The sequence below is a fragment of the Tupaia chinensis genome, unplaced genomic scaffold (assembly GCF_000334495.1).
Source record: "Tupaia chinensis unplaced genomic scaffold, TupChi_1.0 Scaffold147534_1, whole genome shotgun sequence".
Taxonomy (NCBI): domain Eukaryota; kingdom Metazoa; phylum Chordata; class Mammalia; order Scandentia; family Tupaiidae; genus Tupaia; species Tupaia belangeri.
In genome coordinates this window covers 1,627,139-1,645,986 of record NW_006207386.1, presented here as the reverse complement: position 1 = coordinate 1,645,986, position 18,848 = coordinate 1,627,139, and the positions used below count along the sequence as shown (strand labels likewise).

At 39.0% G+C, this 18,848-nt stretch overlaps 1 protein-coding gene across 1 annotated transcript in view; it reads left to right on the top strand.

Moving 5' to 3' along the window:
• LOC102498647 (dynein heavy chain 11, axonemal) overlaps positions 1-18,848 on the top strand; it is a gene marked incomplete at its 5' end in the record, with an annotated part of 215,821 nt that overhangs the window by 151,267 nt on the left and 45,706 nt on the right. The window contains 2 exons of the mRNA XM_006169843.2: positions 11,658-11,862; positions 17,949-18,113. Of these exons, the coding sequence (XP_006169905.1) occupies positions 11,658-11,862; positions 17,949-18,113 (370 nt within the window). The remainder of the gene's footprint in view (positions 1-11,657; positions 11,863-17,948; positions 18,114-18,848) is intronic.

The following is an 18,848-nucleotide window of genomic DNA, read 5'->3' as shown; positions in this document are numbered from 1 at the left end:
TTTATTTATTTATTTATTTATTTATTTATTTATTTATTTATTTATAATTGTTAGAGGGTATATGCGCTCACCAAAGAGAGACACAGAGAAACAGAAAGGGAGAGAGTAACCCTCCATGTGGCATGGTCATTCTGCTATCCCTTCTTTTCTATTTCTTCATCTTGTTGGGATTCTAGGCAAGCACACAAGGCACCTGGTGTGTTTTTCACACCTCTGGAGCCAGGATTCAAACTGCAGTCGACCATATGGGATCTGGCTCACTGAACCACTAGGCTATAGGGGCAGCTCAATAAAAGCTTATTTTAAAAAGTGAATTTTTAAAGTATCATTTTTATTTTTCTCAATCTACATAAAACCCAACTAATACTGGTTTTAAAAACTCACTTTAATTCTTCTTCTGTTTGTTGTAGTTGTCTAGTTAGTATTCCATGTTCCTTTTTCTTGGCGTTAACTATGTTTTCATGCTGAGAAAGAGATTCTTTCATGTCATTTAAATCCCTGTTCACACGTTCTAACTCAGTGTTCAGAAAATGAATTTTCTTCTCATTATGATGTAGTTGGAAAAGCTGCAATTGTATCTTGTTTATTTTCAGTACTTCAAGGAGACTCTGGTAACGTTCTGCCTCTCCTTTCTCTAATTTGGCATGTTTGTGCTCTGTGGCTATGTTTTTCTTCTTGTTAAAATTAAACTTTCTTTTCTTTTCCTCATATTCTCCTATATGTTCTCTTGAAGTGCTGATTTCCTCAAAAAACTGGGTTCTTTCTCTGGGTTTTTTTTTTTTTTCACTGAAATCGACTCTACAGTTCCCTGAAACACTAGACAGTTTTGTTTTTACTATTATGCTTATCTTTTCCAGCTCTGCTATGTAAGCAGAACGACTCAAAGGATTATCATCAAAATGAAATTCTGAGCATCCCCCTCGGATAGTCCTTGTAAATGTTTCCACTTCTCCACTTTCTTCCATATACACAATTTTACATTTGCAGAAGAAGAAATAAGCTTTCCAATATGTGCTCCATGAATAAGCTCTTGAATATTTTTAACTCTTAAATTAGCTGTTTTTCTCTCCCATAACAAAACCAAGTGGATCCATTATATTAGATTTTCCGGAGCCATTGGGGCTGATGATGCAGGTGAACCTCCTGAAGGGCCCGATGACCTCGCAGTCCCGCCACGACTTGAAGTTCTCCACCACCAGCAGCTCTAGATGGCCCATGGCAGCACCCTCGGTGCCTCAGCCGTGTCCTCTGGACATGAAGTCTTCAAAATAATTTTATCAAAGTTTAAAAAGTACTTTGAATAAATTTGATATTTTAGTGATTGTATTGTTTTCACCTGACAATTTAGAAAGATGCTTTCTTTTTCCTTCATTTAATGCTTTTTTAAAAAAATAAAAACATTGGGACCATCAGATGGTCGATTGAAGTTCAGTTCCTGACTCAGCCTCTTAAAACTCACAACAGGTGCATATGCATGCTTGCCCAAAATCCCAAGAGAAAAATGGAGGAGAAGGGATTGCGGCATGTCTATCCCTCCTGGGGAGTGATTTCTCCCTTTCTGTCTCTCTTTCTCTCTCTGTCTTTCTGGTGAGTGTGTGCACCATATAGCAAAAATTTCTCTTAAAAAATGTAAAACTCTTTTTAAAACATGCATGCAGGGACCAGCAGTTAGCATAATGGCTATGGCGCGGGACTCCCACGTAGTTGATCGCAGTTCGCGTCCCAGACCCGGTGGCTTAAAACTCACGCCGGGCACGTGTACGTGTGTGCCCAGGATGCCGAGAGGAGAATGGAGGAGAAGGGATTGTGGCGTGGCCATCCTCCCTGGGGGGTGATTTCTCACTTTCTGTCTCTCTGTCTCTCTGCCTGTCTGGCGAGCACACATGCCCTATAGCAAAAACCTCTAAAAAAAAGTTCATACAAATACAAACTAGAAGGAGATATAGAAAATAAATATGAATGGTAGAAATAGTAATTATTGGGCTGGCCCTATAGTGCGGTTAAATGCTGTGCATAGAGGGTCAGATCCCACATGACCAACCATGGCTCAGATTCCAGACCGGGTAGCTTAAAAGACACCGGGGAGCCAGCAGGTGGTGTGGTGGTTAAGACAGTGGACTCCAACATGACTGACCATGGTCCAAGTCCTGGACCTGGAACCTTGCTTTCTTTCACTTTCTCTCTCTGGTGAGCACATGTGCCCTGTGCAATATTAAAAAATAAATAATTCTTAAAAAACAAACAACAACAAAAACAAAAACACATACACACTGGGCATGCATGTGTGTGTGCCTAAAATCCTGATGGATGGAGAAATGGAGGAAAATATATTATGGTGTGACCATGCCCTATTGGGAGTGCTTTCTCTCCTCTCTCTTTCTCTCTCTCTCTCTCTCTCTCTCTGTCTCTCTCTCTCTCACATATGCCCTCTGGCAATTAATAAAAGAAAGATGAACAGAAATTAGTTTTCCTCTTTTAAGTTAATACAAGAAGAATTGGGAGAGGCCAGCTGCATGGCATAGCAATAATGTGCTGATTAAAAGCAACTGGATCCAAGATGGCATAATAGTTATGTCACTGGACTCCCACATAGCCATCCCAAGTTCACGTCCTGGATCCGGCGGTCTAAAACTCATACCAGGTGCATATGTGTGTGCCAAGATCCCAAGAGGAGAATAAAGGAGAAGGGATTGCGTTGTGGCTATCCCCCCCTTGGGGGGGGGGTAATTTCTCACTTTCTGTCTATCTCTCCAGAGAGCACACATGTCCTATTGCAAAAATCTCTCTTCAAAAAAAAGAGAGAGAAAGAAGAAAACAAGAAAGGAAAACTCACAAAGATTGCAAAGCTGGCACGTTCACCTAGGATGTCTTTATCAAATTCTCAAATGCAGGTGGCATTACACTCTTACAGTCCTGCAAGAAAGTCATATCCCTCAGAAAGTTTCAACTATTAATAGTGTTTTTGTTTATTTTAGTCCTGCTTGTTTTGGGACCCTTTCTAAACAAAACAACGACAGTATTAGTTTACGCTTCCTAATAAAGAATGTCTGAGAAATGCTTGTGATAGATATAGCATAGTCCAAAAGTTGAAGTTCATTAATAATTGGAATGTTGTGAAGTATGAAGTAATGAATACTAATTACTCCTTTCATGTCTGACAGCTCTCTGTGGACCAATACATCAGCCCAGACTTTAATTTGGTTCAAGTAATGGTTTCATCAATAGCACATTAAATCTGTGTTGGAGAAGATATACAGTTGAACCTGACCCACACAGTAGATACCACTGTCATAAAATGGCCACAGGCTGACAACAGCTGGGTAATTACAAATAATTAAATCCACCAAACTTCAGACAATCCTAATTTTAAATAAAATATATCTTATCATATCAATCGACAGAAAACGTATCTGGGGAGATTTATCAACATGTAATTTTTCCAAAGCAAATTTACTGGCTTACATATTAGAGAAGTTGCTGATCTGTGAAGCAGCTTCATAAAATTATATCTCTTTAATCTTTCAAATTCTCCCAAATATTATTGAAATCATTTTTGAACTTTGATCTCATCAGGAGTAACTTTACTGCCATATGCATTTCAGTTTGTTTCTAAGCCTATAAATATTTCTAAAAGGCATTTTGTATTTCATTTTTTATTTACTTTTCATGTAATTATTCCTTTAATAATAGTAGTTATGTAGCATGTCTTAAAAAGAAATTTTAAATTGGCTAAATAATAATAGCTATGTGATTAAAATTTTCATTTTTACAGAAATAGTATAGAGGGGGTCTTGTTTGTTTTTTAGAGGTTCTTGCCATAGGGCACATGCACTTGCTGGAGAGAGAGATAGAGACAATGAGAGGGAAGGTGAGAAATCACTCCCCTGCAAAGGGAATGGCCATACTACAATCCTTTCTCCTCCATTCTCCTCCTGGGATCTTGGGCATGAACACATACGCACCTGGCATGATTTTCAAGGCACTGGGTCCAGGACTCAAAACCAGTGTCAATCATTTCCAGCAATGTATCCACTATGCCATCTGCTGGCCCTAAGGGAGATGATCTTTTTTTGGAGGTTTTTTTTTGTTGTTTTGTCTTTGAGAGGTTTTTTTGTTTGTTTGTTTGTTTGTTTTTTGCTATAGAGAGCATGTCCTCACCAGAAAGACAGAAAGAGACCTTAAGCGAGAAATCACCCCCCAGGAGGGATGGCCACGCCACAATCCTGTCTCCATTCTCCTCTTGGAATCTTGGGTACTCACGTACATGTGCCCAGTATGAGTTTAAGCCACCGGGTCTGGGACTTGAACCACGGTCAACTACATGGGAGTCCAGTGACATAGCCATTACACCAACTGCTGGTCCCAGGGAGATGATCTTTTATATATACTTATTTTATATGACTAGAGTTCCTGAAAGTTAGTCTAAGATTATTAAGAATTGCTTTCAGTTAACAAGTTTCCACTTTATTAATTTTTTTTGTTATTGCCTTTGAAGTTGATGCCATATAATTGTATTATAACTGATTATAGTTCTATTCAAATAAGATACTTGGAATGATTCAAGATAGAATCGTGTGGGCCAGCAGAGGGTATACAGGTTAAGATGGTTGGATCCCACAAGACTGACTGCCCACGTTGTTGTAGAATATACACTCTTGAGCTGGAAATTTATGGATTTTAAATAAACTCTGGAGTTAAGTAGTTTTATTTTCCAGCTTATTTATGCCCTCATTAAATAGAATTCTGCATTCTAGTCTCTCCTTATTTCTAAATTCAAAGTCAAGTTTAATTGCTGGGGAAAAAAAAAAAAAACCTTCAACTGTTTTTGTATTTCTAAATTCAGACAAGATATTTTGTTGCTTTCTTTTTATACGGTAGTTTAATATTTAGGGTCTGCAGATAGTGCATTCTCTCAGTCATGTTAATAGTTGAGTTTTTAAAATAAATATGAAACAGGGAGTGCTTCAGAGAAAGAACCTTCAGATTGTTTTCTTTAGAAAAGCAATCTTTTGAAAAAAAGATAGCAAGCGTTAATGGAACCAGAATTTATTTTTAATGCCATCCTACAGTATTTAAATGTAGATGCATCACAGCATATGTGTGTACACATGTATGTATCAGAGGGGAAGTAATCTGTTAGGATTTTCTTTTTCAGTTTGCTTTCTTTTTTCCTATATAATGTTACCTGGATGCCTGGAGCATCAGTTTTGTTTTTTTTTTTTAATACTAATTGAAGTGTGCTTTTATCTTAGAAGGACATGTTGGTTATATTAACCATGTGTAGCAGCAAAACAATTAACTCATTTCTATTCAGGACTTTCTTTCCTTTCTCTCGTGGAACGTCTTGCCAGCTGTGTGGCTTTCAGCCAAAACCTTTCTTCAGGAAACGGGTTTGACCAACTCACACAGTCCTGCCAGCCCAGGTTGCTAAGTAACAACTCCCCTTGTGTGGTTTGCTACACCTGATCTTTTTGACTGCTCTCTGGGCCGTAGCTGTTGGAGCTCACAGCCTAATGTAGAAGCTTTTAATTTTAAACAGCAGGACATGCAGTAAGGCTTTTAGATGTCCATTGAAAAGTTTATTTCTTCTCCTGAGTGTGTTTTTCCCCCAACTAGTGGGACTAATTATTTACTTATCTTAAAATCCACTTACTACCATTTGACCTTGACAAGATGGCTGTGATGCAGTCTCAGGAAAGGACTTTCTCATGTTCAGAGAACTTGTTAGCTATCTGATTTGCATATCTTAGAGTGAGAACCCTAATATAATAATACTATGTCTTACAAAATGTCTTTCCCATTACTGGGTTTTGTGAGTATTTTAAAAGGAGTCCTACTGCAGCCATTTCTAGTAAAGACTCTGCTCTGCCGTAGTGATAAGACTTAATTCTAAAGTATGTTGCTCTCCATATTTAGTTTTAGAGGGCAGTGAAAAATAGCGATGGTGTTTGTCTAGGTACTCAGAATTATCACTAGAGAAACTCACTTAGGTTTTTATGATCCCAGACTGATGGTATTTTCAACAATAACCACACTAAATCTTGAGAAATGGTTCTAACAGGAGTCAAAAAGAGATTGTCTTCGTTTGCAGACATACATTTTAGAAATAAGGATTCCTTCCAGATTATAACTTCAAAATTCAAATTCTTAGATATAGTGAGATATCTTAGATATCTATCATAGATATAGTGAGATAATGTTGCTTCTTCCAGTTTATAGTGTCTGGTTTTCAGGAAACTGGTAATTGGTACTAATGTTAGGATTGCTCTGTTATGGAAGTACTGTGAAAATTAGCTGGGAAATTATTACCAAGTGTTTTTAATGTAATTTGACCATCTATCCTCGCCAACAATAATGACCTTCTGTAAACTTGAAGAAAATTGATGTCTTTTCATCTCGTGACTCTTTTTGGCTATATTTTGAAAGAATTTTGATATTCCCAATGTACCTGATATTTATTGTAATCTAAAATATGAAAGCTGAATTTATAGTTATATATTCATAGATGGTCATCATTGCTATAAAATAACTAATTCCCCTACCTAGTGAGCATTTTGGCACATTTATAATATTTTCTTTTCCCAAAACCCAGAAGAAAGAAAAACTGTTAAATAAATCAAGTGATTTATTGTAAAACATGATATAAGTAATTTATTTTATAAACATATTGACCAGAAATTATAAATCTTAGATTAAGATTAGACACCTTGATAATTGGTGTTATTCTCCTTCACAAAAAAGGACAAACTTTTTTTTTCTTATGCCAGAGAAGGAGGAAATGAGGGCTAGAGGAGAGAAAGAAGAGAGAGATTGAGGAAAATACCCCGATGGGGTATGGTCACGCCACAACCTGTTTCCTCCAGTTTTCCATTCCTTCAGGATCCTAGGCGCATGCGTGCCTACCCTGCATGTAAGCAGCTACAGCCAGGTCTCAAACTCTAGTGGGCCTTGTGAGGTTGGCTTCCTCCGCATAGCACTTTACCACTGCACTACCAGCCTGGCCTAACAAAGACAGACTCTGTAACTGAAGATCAGCAGGCATGTGTTCTGAGCTGAGTCTCAATATTTTCTCTCTTGTAGCCACAGATTGATACTGGGTCAATCATATTCTCATAGAACCCTTTTGTGATCAGTAGTGAGATAGGTTGACAGAGGCCTATATAGATCGTCACTGTCAGAGCAAATAAATCTGCAAAATGATGCCGTGAAATGAACTTTATACGAGAACCCAGGTTGGGCTCTAGTCCCAGCTCTGCCACTACACGGCGTGACCTTGGTTGAGTCATAAACTCTTTGGGTCTATAAAAAGGAATCAGCTAAATGATCTCTAGGGGCCCCTCTTGCTCTAAAATTACAACCCTGCTGGGTGAAACAGCATGTTTTTGACTTACCCCATGTCCTAGACAATTAAACAATGCTGTCTACACTGGGAAAAATCATTTTATTTCACTTATGAGATTACATTATCAGTTTCTCACCTCTAAACCAGCAAATCTCAGCCAGGGGAAAGTAGGGGGTGGAATAGCTCACTCCCTTGAAGGCGTATATAAAAAAAATCTCTGGGAACAACTCCACTGCAGATTCAGAGATTCTGCCCGCACATGGTTCTCACTGTGATGTAGCACAGCTGGAGAATGGACTAAGAACCTGCTTTTTTAAAAGTAGATACACATGGAAGTTGCATGTTGTGCTTCACCCCTGCTGGTGTTCTTGACGGTTTAAGTTAAAGCTCATAGCTACTGTCAGTGTTCTGGAAGTCATAACCTCTGGATGCATGTCTTTCACAGAAACAACAAAGTGATTCTGTTTGCTTTTCCCACCCCTCTGGTTAACTCCGTTGTTTTTTGGATCCTTCAAATCATGAGAGAGCATTAGCAGTCTGTTTTATTTTCCCCGATAGGAGATTAACCAAAAATTAACCTAGCAGCAATGATAAAACCCACTGAGTCATTATGTAATTTTTGTCTTTCATAGATCATAAACACCCCAATTGAGGATAATTTACTATCCCTGGGAAATCTAAACCTATCAAATAATGTTTCAGAGCAAGATATAAAACATCCTTCTCTTTTCCATCAGTGCCGCAGTCTCCCTCTCCCTCCGTTAACTCTTCACAGAGAAAACCAGACCTCTCCCACAGGCAGATACATTTCCGGCTCTTAAACTGGAGGTATGTGAGTGCAAGGGAGACAGAGAGCCACTGAGTCATCCATGACGCTGCTTATGCAGCATTGCTTTAATTCTGAAATTTGGTTAAATAATTGTTTAACCAGTTAAAAGGTGCTGGCACCTGTGCCCAGAAGCAAAATTGTCAGAGTCCCATGTTCCATATTGACCTCACACTTTTTTAGCTGGAATCTAAAGAGAGGAACATGGTTATATGTAGTGGCTGATTGAAAAAATTAGATGTTATTGTGTTGAAAAGAGATTATACTGTCACTAGCTGTGATCTTCTGTAGCGACAGTAAGTAAACAGCTTTTCTTAGTGCTATCCAAGAACTAAGAATGATTTTTTTTTTAAGGTCTTTGCCACAGACTCTTGAGCTTACCAGAGAGAGACAAAAAGAAAGTGAGAAGTCATCCCCCCCGGGAGAATGGCCATGCCACAGTCCCTTCTCCTCTATTCTCCTCTAGGGATTTTGGCCATACACGCACATGCCCCCTGCATGATTTTCAAGCCACCAGGTCTAGAACTCGAACTGTGGTTGACCATGTGAAAGTCTAGCACCTTACCCCCACACTACCTTCTGGTTCTGCTAAGAATGATTTTTTTTTTTTTTGAGAGGTTTTTTTTTTTTTTGCTATAGGGCGCATGCGCTCACCAGGCACCAAACCGACAGAGAGAGACAGAGAGATAGAGAGATAGAAAGCAATCACCCCTCAGGGGGGATGGACACGCCGCAATCCCTTCTCCTCCATTCTCCTTTCAGGATCTTGGGCACGCCCGGCGTGAGTTTTAAGCCACCGGGTCTGGGACGCAAACTGCGGTCGACTACGTGGGAGTCCAGCGACATAGCCATTACGCTAACTGCTGGTCTCTGCTAAGAATGATTTTTAAAGGGTTGTCAACAACAAGAAAATGACAGAGATGTATGTGACCCACAAAGCCTAAAATATTTATTTCCTGGCTCTTTTGCAGAAAGAAGTCATCAACCTCTGGTCTAGAGAGATTTCTTCCTGAGACTTGAATACCTACTACTTTGAAAAATAAGTTTGCTATCTTGCTGGTGACTTGTTGAGATTCTCATGCATGTGTGAGAACACAATCACCAGCACACACAGACCAGACAAATCCCAATATTAATTTCACTTCTTGTAGTTCCTAATTCTGCCATAGTGAACTGACCCACAGGACAATAATAATGAAGAGTCTAGACTTGGTTGATTCAAAGTGTTTCATTTACATTTAATTTTTTATTCTTGAGGGAGAGATTTTTGCTATAGGGTGCATGTGCTTGCTAAAGAGACAGAGACAAAAAGCGAAAAATCAACCCCCCAGGGGCGATGGCCATGCAGCAATTCCTTCTCCTTCATTTTCCTCTTGGGATTTTGAGCAGGCACACACACACACATGCACCTGGCTTGAATTTCAAGCCTCTGGGTCCAGGACTCAAACCACAGTCGACCATGTGAGAGTCTAGGGATATAACCATTGTGCCATCTGCTAATAACCTAAATTTTATGTATCTTTTAATTGGATTGATCTTTGCTGTTCATATACCTGTCACATTGTAGGAACTTGACTGAATACTTCTTTGTGATTGAATGAAAGAATGAATCATACATAAGTACTGTGTCCGTAGTGTCTATAATGGGAGACTACCTTGTAGTTGAAAGTAGAGGCCGTTCTTATCTTGGTGATGGTTACACAGGCCCAGTGCCTGGAAGACTCTGACAGCTTGGCATGTTGTTGATGTTCAGCACCTTTTGAGTAAATAAATAGCTGCAGTACGTTTCATGATAACACAAATAACTGAAGAAATTATCAGTAAGATACGTGCTTATTTTAGTAAGTATAGATAGCATCGGCTGTAAAATAGGCACACATGTGAAGAGAAGGTGTCAGGTCCATGAGTGGTAAGACAAGCTCTCAGGTCTACTGTGCTTATCAGATACACTAGCGGCTGCTGCCCCATTCACTTACAGCACTTGGCCTGTGGTATGGTTTCTTAATGTTCTCAGTGGTCTGTTATTTTTTTTTAACATTGATGTGTCTTTTTTTCCCCCATATGGCATGTGTTCTCACCAGAGAGAAAAACAGAGACAGAGAGAGGGAAAGTAGGAAATCACCCCACAGGGGGGATGGCCATGCCCCAATCCCTTCTCCTCCATTCTCCTCTTGAGATTTTGGGCATACATGCACATGCACCTGGTGTGATTTTCGGGATGCGTGATCCAGGACTCAGACCACAGAGTCAACTATGTAGGATCCAGCAACTTAGCCACCCAATGCTACCTGCTGACCTAAAATTAGTCTTTTTTTAAAAAGAGAATTATGTACTACACAGTTATACTCTGACTTAGTTGGAAGATAGTTGCTCATTGAATTGATCAGTTTCCTCCTGGAAAGGAATTAAATAATAGGATGTCCTGACAAAAACTAACTGAGGAAGGTGGGTGAATTCACCATTTCATTTAGTAGAAAGTGTCTGAAAGTGGCTTGTTTGGTTCTTGGCTTAGAGACTCAATCAACTGTGAAGGGTTCTGTTATAAATATAGGACGACCACTCTATAGTGAAAACAAAATGTGAGAGTTGGATAAAGACACCATGTTATGAGTTTGATCCCTTGCCATCTTAATTCATGTTCAGGTAATTAAGGCTTTAGTGATGTAAGAAAGTTCTGACTTTTTAAAATAATATATACATATTAAAACAATTTATCTCATAACAATTGCCCCAGTCACATAGAGTGGCCAGTGACTAAGAGGCACTTACCTTAAAATATACAGAAGAGACTTCTCTAACCTAGACACAATTATAAGACATCCACCAGTAACCTAAGACATTGCCACACGACAGCATTCCAGGTTTACATCCTCAAACTGAAAAAAAAAATTGTTGCAAATATTGTGACATTTTGATAAAAAGGAACTCTGCCTAAATGCTGAACCTGGTAGATAGGGTTTTATTATTTTGAATGTATCCAATTTTTCAAAATTGATCAATTCAGTGAATTATCTTACCTGTACATTAGTGAGGAAGGCAATAAATATTTTTTCTTATGGTTATTTAAAATACTGTATTAAAATATAAATAATTTGGGCTTTGAATCACATTTGATAATTATGATTCTGTTATATCTACAGTACTGATATTTTATACTCTTAATATGGAATAATCTAGACTCTTCATGAATATTTAAGATAAAATAAGAGACTAAAATGATACTCCTTGCTTTAGCCATGCTCCCAGGCGTCCTACATGAATTTTCACTCCTATATCTTTCGGGATACTTAGAAAGAAATGTTTGAGAAGTTCTAATAGTGGTCATTTTGGTTTCTCTACTTATTTCTCCTATATTTTAGGAAAACTGAGTGCCTAAAAATTTTTGAGTCACCTTGTCTTCTGGCCTAGGTACATTGTCGGAATATAGGACTCAAATAATACCTTTGTATTGGCTAGGGTTCATAAGAATGTCTGTTGTAACCCCTTTAGGTATATCAAAATTGGAGATAAAGAATGTGAATTTAACAAGAACTTTCGCCTGATCCTTCACACAAAACTGGCGAACCCTCACTATAAGCCAGAATTGCAAGCTCAGACAACCCTTCTCAATTTCACAGTCACAGAGGATGGTTTAGAAGCCCAGCTGCTGGCAGAGGTTGTCAGTATTGAAAGACCAGATTTGGAGAAACTTAAGGTAAGAATTTTTAAAAATTTTTTGCTTAATTTTTAAGTTTGCTGTAAGGTATATGCTCACTGGATAGAGAGAAAGAGAGAAAGAGAGAGAGAGAAAAGGAGAGAGGGAGAGAAGGTCAGAAAGCACATCACCAGGTCCAGGACTCAAACCACAGTTGGCCATGTGGGAATCCTGCGCCTTAGTCACCATGCCTGCTGGCCCCAAGATAAAAATTATTAGATGACCTACCAACACTTAATTCATCATCATCTTTGTACAAATTATGCTGCTAAACACAGGATTCTTGCCCTCTATGATCTTGAAATCTAATTGATAAAAGTGATGATATGCTGGACCAGCTAGTGGTTAAGGGAGCTGCATTCCATGTGGCTGACCACCTTTGGAACCCTCGCCCTGGCAGCTTGAAAAATAGCTGGGCAGGTGTACATGTGTGCGTGCATGCCCTAAATTCAACAGGATGGAGAATTAGAAGAGAAGGGATTATGGCATGACCATACCTCATTGGGAGGGTGCTTTCTCCCTTTCTCATTCTGTCTCACTGGTTCCGGTGAGCCCACGTACCCTCTGACAATTTAAAAAAAATAAAGTACAGGCCTAGCCTAGTGGCCCAGTTGTTAGAAAACTGAACTGCAGCACTGGGAACATGTGTGTGCTTGCTGAGATCCTGAAGAGGTGGAGAGCTGGGGAAGGGAGATAGATCACTGTGTGACAAGGCCCTGTCGAGGGTCTCTCTCTCTCTCTCTCTCTTTCTCGTGCATATTCTCTTTATCACGAATAAATCAAACTTTAAAAAATGGGGATATTTGTGAAAATCCGATGAACAATTCAAAGTTATTTCTGCTAAATGCTTGCTAGGGTTATGCCGCAGGTAAGAGAAGGGTAGCTCCAGATGGTGTTTGATTCCTGGACGAGGACAAGCAAAGAGGCATGTCAGTATGGAAAACAGAGGTATAGAAGCAGGTGTGCCCAGATAGGCTGGATGATAATAGACCAATTTAGCCAGGGCAAAAGAGTGAGAAAAAAAGTATAAAGAGAAATTAAGGGGCTTATAGCTGGTTATGACTAGTATTTAAAATGAAGTGTATAGGTTGACTAAGAAAAAAATCCTGAAAATAATTAAATTCAGCATTAAATACCCTGAAACAAGAAAACAACAGAATAAGCCAGAACATATAGAACAAAGGCAATAAGCAGGAAAAAATAAAAGAGAAAATATAGGGGGAAAAAAAAGAAAATTAACAAAATAAAAAGTTAGTTATTTGGGAAAAAAGAAACAAGTAGATGAATCTCTAGAAGAATCAGCATAGAATAAAAAGTTAAAGAGTGTTAAGAATAAAAGACATATATTGAGGTTAAAACATATAAAAGAATTCTGGGCCTACCTTTTTAAAAATATGTTTGAAATTGAAATAGTTTATTTCTGGGATGTGCAAATGAAGGAGAATTTATTTGTTAACTAGGTCAAATTCAACAATCACATTTCTCAAAATTTTAAATGAATTGAGTTTAGAATTAAAACAAGACTCCCTATTTAAGATATTTGTGATCTATAGCTTACAGTTTCAAAACTGAAGGGTTTTTTTCCCCCCACAGGTGAAGAATTTTATTCCTATTTTGAAAAACTGAGCTAGAATCCTTTCTGTTATTGTAAACCAGAGATCTGCAAACTACGGCCTCCAGGCAGAATCTGGCCTGCCCTCTTTTGGCAAAGTTTTATGGGCACAAAGTCATGCTCACTTATCTGCATGTTGTCTAGGACTGCTTTTGCAGTACTGTCAGAACTGAATAGTTGCAACAGAGATCTGATGGCCTGAGAAGCCGATATTTCCTAGCTCGCCCTTTCCAGAATGCCTGCTTCTGCTGTACAAAGCAGTGGGTCCCCAGCTGTGGGTCCTGTAGGAGCAGCATCAGTGTCAGTTGGGGACATCTTTATATGCACATTCTCAGGCCCCCACCCTAGACCCAGTAACTGAGAAGCTCTGAAAGTAGGACCAGCAGTCATGTTTTGCCACACCCTGCAAGTAATTCAGATGTGAGCTCGGACTCCGTGTGAGACTGCTGTCCCTTGGATTTGGATTTGCTAGTACACCAGTCGACAGGTAGAGCAGACGCCGTGAAATCAAGCCTGGCTGTAAGTGGGCACAGTTCCCTGAGGCCGCCCTACAGGTGTGCTCATAGTCAGTGGCTTGGCAACACACCTGGAGTGAGTCATCTGCTGGGTCAGGGTCCAGCTTCGTGTACTAACTATCATTCGGAACAGAGACTGTGTCTGTTTGTGAGAAGATCACTTTTTCATAGTCCTATGCTTGTACATTTTTTTCTTTTTTCCAAAATGCTTGGCAGTTTTGCTAATGTGTTTTTACTTTGGATACCAAAAAATTTCAAATGTACAAAAGTAAGATCAGTAATTAAAAGCCTACATGTGACCATTATCCAGCTTTAATAGTTATCAGAATCTTCCTCTTCTTTTTTTCTAAAGTAGTTTTTTTAAATAAATTGCCTTATTATTTAATTAATTTATTCTTTAACTTATTTTATTGTCCTATTCAACTGCAAAGATATTACACAGCGTTTCTGTATGTCCTTAACCCAGTTCCAGGTTTTGCTAATTAGCTTTTTTCTTTTTATACGACATAAAAATAATTAAAATGCGGGACCAGCAGTTAGTGTAAAGGCTATGTCACTGGACTCCCTCATAGTCGACCCGTTGCTTCCCGGACCCGGTGGCTTAAACTCATGCCGGGCGCATGTGTGTGCGTGCCCAAGATCTCTAGGGGAAAGAGGAAGAGAAGAGATTGCGGTGTGGCCATCCCCCCTGGGGGGTGATTTCTCGCTTTCTATCTCTCTGTCTCTCTCTGTCTTTCTGGAGAGCACATGTGCCCTATAGCAAAAACCTCTCCAAAAAAAGAAAAAAAAATTAAAATGCTGTTCTGTTTCTAGGAAACATATCTACTCAATGCAATTATTAAGAAACTATAGTATTTCTCATTTCTTATAACAGTTTAATTGAACTACTACTATTCATATACCACATAAATCACCCTTTTAATTGTATAATTTAGTAGTTTTTAGGTTAGAGTATCAATTTTTTAACATTCATTTATTTTTTATCTATTTATTTGTTTTATTATCTTCTATTTATCTATTCTGATTTTTCAAGCCAACTCAAACCACAGTTGTCCATATGGGAATACGATGTCTTAAACACTATGCCACCTGCTGGCCCTAGAGTATCAATTTCAAAACATTTTCATCACCTTAAAATAAAATCCTGAGTCAGCTCAGTGGCACAGCAGTAATGCACAGTTCAGGAGAGACCTGGTCCTACATGGTGACCACATTTAGAATCCCAGGCCCACTTAGTCTAAAACACATGCCCACGTGTGTGCAAGTGCCCAAGATCCAGTGGAGGAGGAGACTGCAGAAAGGAGATTGAGGCACGATCAGCCCCTGTGAGGGGTGCTCATTTCCCTCTCTCTCTTTCTCATGTATATGCGTACAGTCTGTCATGAGTAAAGAAAAATAACTTTAATAAAATAATAATTTTAATAAAATAAATGACCCATTAACTGTCACTTCAGTCTCCCCTCTCCCCAACCCCTGGCAACTGTTAATCTGCTTTCTATCTCTGCGTTTTGGCCTGTGACGAGCATTTGATATAAACAAACTTATAAAATATGTGGCCTTCTGTGTCTGGCTTCTTTTACTTAGCATAATGTTTTCGAGTTTTATCCACATTGTAGCACTATCAGTTTTTCATTTCATTTTATGGCTGAATAATATTCCACTGTACAGATATATACTACATTTTATTTAGCCCTTCATCAGCTGGTAGACATTTAGTTCATTTCTACTTTCTGGTTATAATATATAATGCTACTGTTTGTAGACATGTATCTTCAGTTCTGTTGGGTATCTCCCTAAGAGCGGAATTGCTGGGTTTTGCTTTGTTTTGTTTCGTTTTGAGAGGGTTTTGCTATAGGGCTCATGCGCTCACCAGAAAGACAGAGAGAGACAGAGAGACAGAAAGTGAGAAATCACCCCCCAAGGAAGATGGCCACGCTGCAGTCCCTTCTCCCCCATTCTCCTCTCAGGATCTTGGGCATGCACGCACACGTGCCTGGTGTGGGTTTAAGCTACCAGGTCCGGAGACTCAAACAGCTGTCGACTACATGGGAGTCCAGCAACATAGCCATTACGCTAACTGCTGGTCCCAAATTGCTAGATTATATGGTTAACTCTGTTTTTAACCAATTGGGGAACTGCCAGACTGTTTTCAAAGTGGGTGCAATATTTTATATTTCTACTAGCTATGTATGAAGTGGTATCTCATGGTTATAGTTTTCATTTCTCTAATGATATCAATTTTTTTTCATATATTTATTGGCCTTAAGTATATCTTTTGGAGAAGTATCTACCCAGATCTTTTATCTGTTTTTAAAGTTGAGTCATTTCTATTGTTGATGTATAGGAGTTCTTTACATATTTTTCTATATATTAGAAAACCAGAAGCTGAAGCAATGCATAGATCATTTTTATTCCCACCACTAGGGCAGCAGCAACCAAAATGAGGTTCAGTTCTTTTTTTTTTTTTTTTTTTGGAGGAGTTTTTGCTATTTTTTTTTTTTTTTTTGGAGAGATTTTCACTATAGGGCACGTGCATTCGCCATACAGACAGAGACATAGAGACAGAAAGCAAGAAATCACCCCCCAGGGAGGATGGTCACACTGCAATCCCTTCTCCTCCATTCTCCTCCCGGGATCTTGGGCACTCATGCACACACGCCCGGCGTGAGTTCTAAGCCACTGCGTCCAGGACGCGAACCGCGGTTGACTACGTGGGAGTCCAGTGACATAGCCATTGTGCTAACTGCTGGTTCCCAAGGTTCAGTTCTTTTGTGAGTTAAGCAAGAAAACGCATTTCAGGGCCAGTATGTGGTGAGGTAGTTAAGGTGCTAGACTTCACCTGTCTGACTCTGGTTTGAATTCTAGACCTGGTGGCTTGCCTTCTCACTTTCTCTCTCTCTCTCTTTCTGGTAAGTCCATGTGACCTATAGCAAATTTAAAAATAACAATAATAACAATCAAGAAAATTAAATAAATAATTTTTAAAAAATGAAAGGGCATGTCAATGCATCTTTTCACATCTGCAGGAAGATTATATCTTCCCTTCTTTCCAAAGAGCTAAGGCAGAAGTACGATGTTCAATTCATGCCCATCTGAAAGGATAATGAATTTCAGGTTGTGCCAAGATACTATAAAGATCAGTAAATTGACAAAGTAGTCCAAGTTTACAGGAAGAAATATTTCATCTACACTGAGCAGATACAGCAGGAAAAGGCAAATGGCACAACTGTCCATGTGGGCATTCACCCTCGCAAGATGGTTATCACTAGGCTAAAACTGGACAAAGACTGCAAAAAGATCCTTGAATGGAAAGCCAAATGTGGGCAAATAGGAAAGGAAAAGGGCAAATATAAGGAAGAAACAATTGAGAAGATGCAGGAGCAAAACAATCTTATATACAGCTTTTATTGAAAACTGCTATCTTAAAAAAAATTTTAAAAAGATGCACATGTGTGGAGGGTTCCCTAAACCTGGGGCTCTAAGAGTTCTAAACCCCAAGTTCTGCCTCCAGCAGTCCGTTAATGAATGTGTAAGTGTTCCACAGAGGCTGTGATTGTCGATATTTGCCCGTCTCTTTAGTTTTCAGGATGCTGGTTTGGCTTATAACTGCTGTTCTCTGATGGATGGAAGAAGAATTCTTGGTTAACTTTTTTCTTGTCATTAGGACAGAAAGGAGATTTCTAAGGTCTTCACATTTCAGAGCAGAAGTAAAAATTTTCTTAAGCATATCCTTCCAAAAAGTTCATAATGTGAAATCATTACTAAGTGTTTATACTCCAGACCCTGGCGTACAACCAGATCCTAACATGACATCTACATTTTTAAAAGAGTTTAAAAATTGATTAACATGACTTTCATGGTGTGTGTTTTATTGATTTGACAAAATTAGTGATTGAGAAAACTGCTTTCAATACATGTACTTAACCACCACTTCTCATATATTTCTTGATTTGTGTTAGTTGGTTTTGACAAAGCACCAAAATGACTTTAAGATAGAGCTGAAGTATCTCGAGGATGACCTCCTTCTGCGCCTTTCTGCGGCTGAGGGAAGCTTCCTGGATGACACCCAACTGGTAGAGAGACTGGAGACGACAAAGGCCACTGCAGCAGAGATAGAGCTCAAGGTAGGAAAGGGCAAAGAACAGCTGGTGGGTTAATGCTGCTTGAATTGAATACCTGAGGAGACCTTATACTAAAACTCAGTAATTCTAAGAGGACTGTCTTGTGGAATTCAGGCCATTTATTAAACTGTTCTTAAAAATCAGACTGTCGGGGGCCAGCAGGTGGTAGAGTGGTTAAGATGTTGGACTCCCACATGACTGACGACGGTTCAAGTCTAGGATCTGACAGCTTACTTTCTCACTTTCTCACTCTGTCTCTGTGTCTCTGGTGAGTGCATATGCTCTGTAGCAAATTAAAAAAAAAAAGATAATAAAATTAACTAAATAATTCTTCTTAAAAAATTAGACTCTGTGAGTTTCCAAATGGAGGTAAATATAATTGAATGTGTGCATCTCCTAATTCCAAAGATCCTGTCATTCAAAGTAGACTTTTTGCTCTTTTTTTAAGTGTCTGAATTGAATGAAATTGGAACCCGCTGGCTTGTATGGTTGAAAATCTAAAAAGACTTATTAGCATCTGACTTGGGCAAGCCAACTCCCTACAGCCTCACTGTAGGTTTCGTAGTCTTTTGGACATTTTTGTGAAATTCTTACAGGTGATCTTTTGTTTACAGGCCTGGTGTAACAGGAAACTGAACTAGAGATGGTCTCCTGCTGTACTCAAGTGCATTATTCCCCCTGAGAAAATGACATTTCCTAAAAGCCAGTTAAAGATCGCAATGAGTAGGCCTCCTGCTG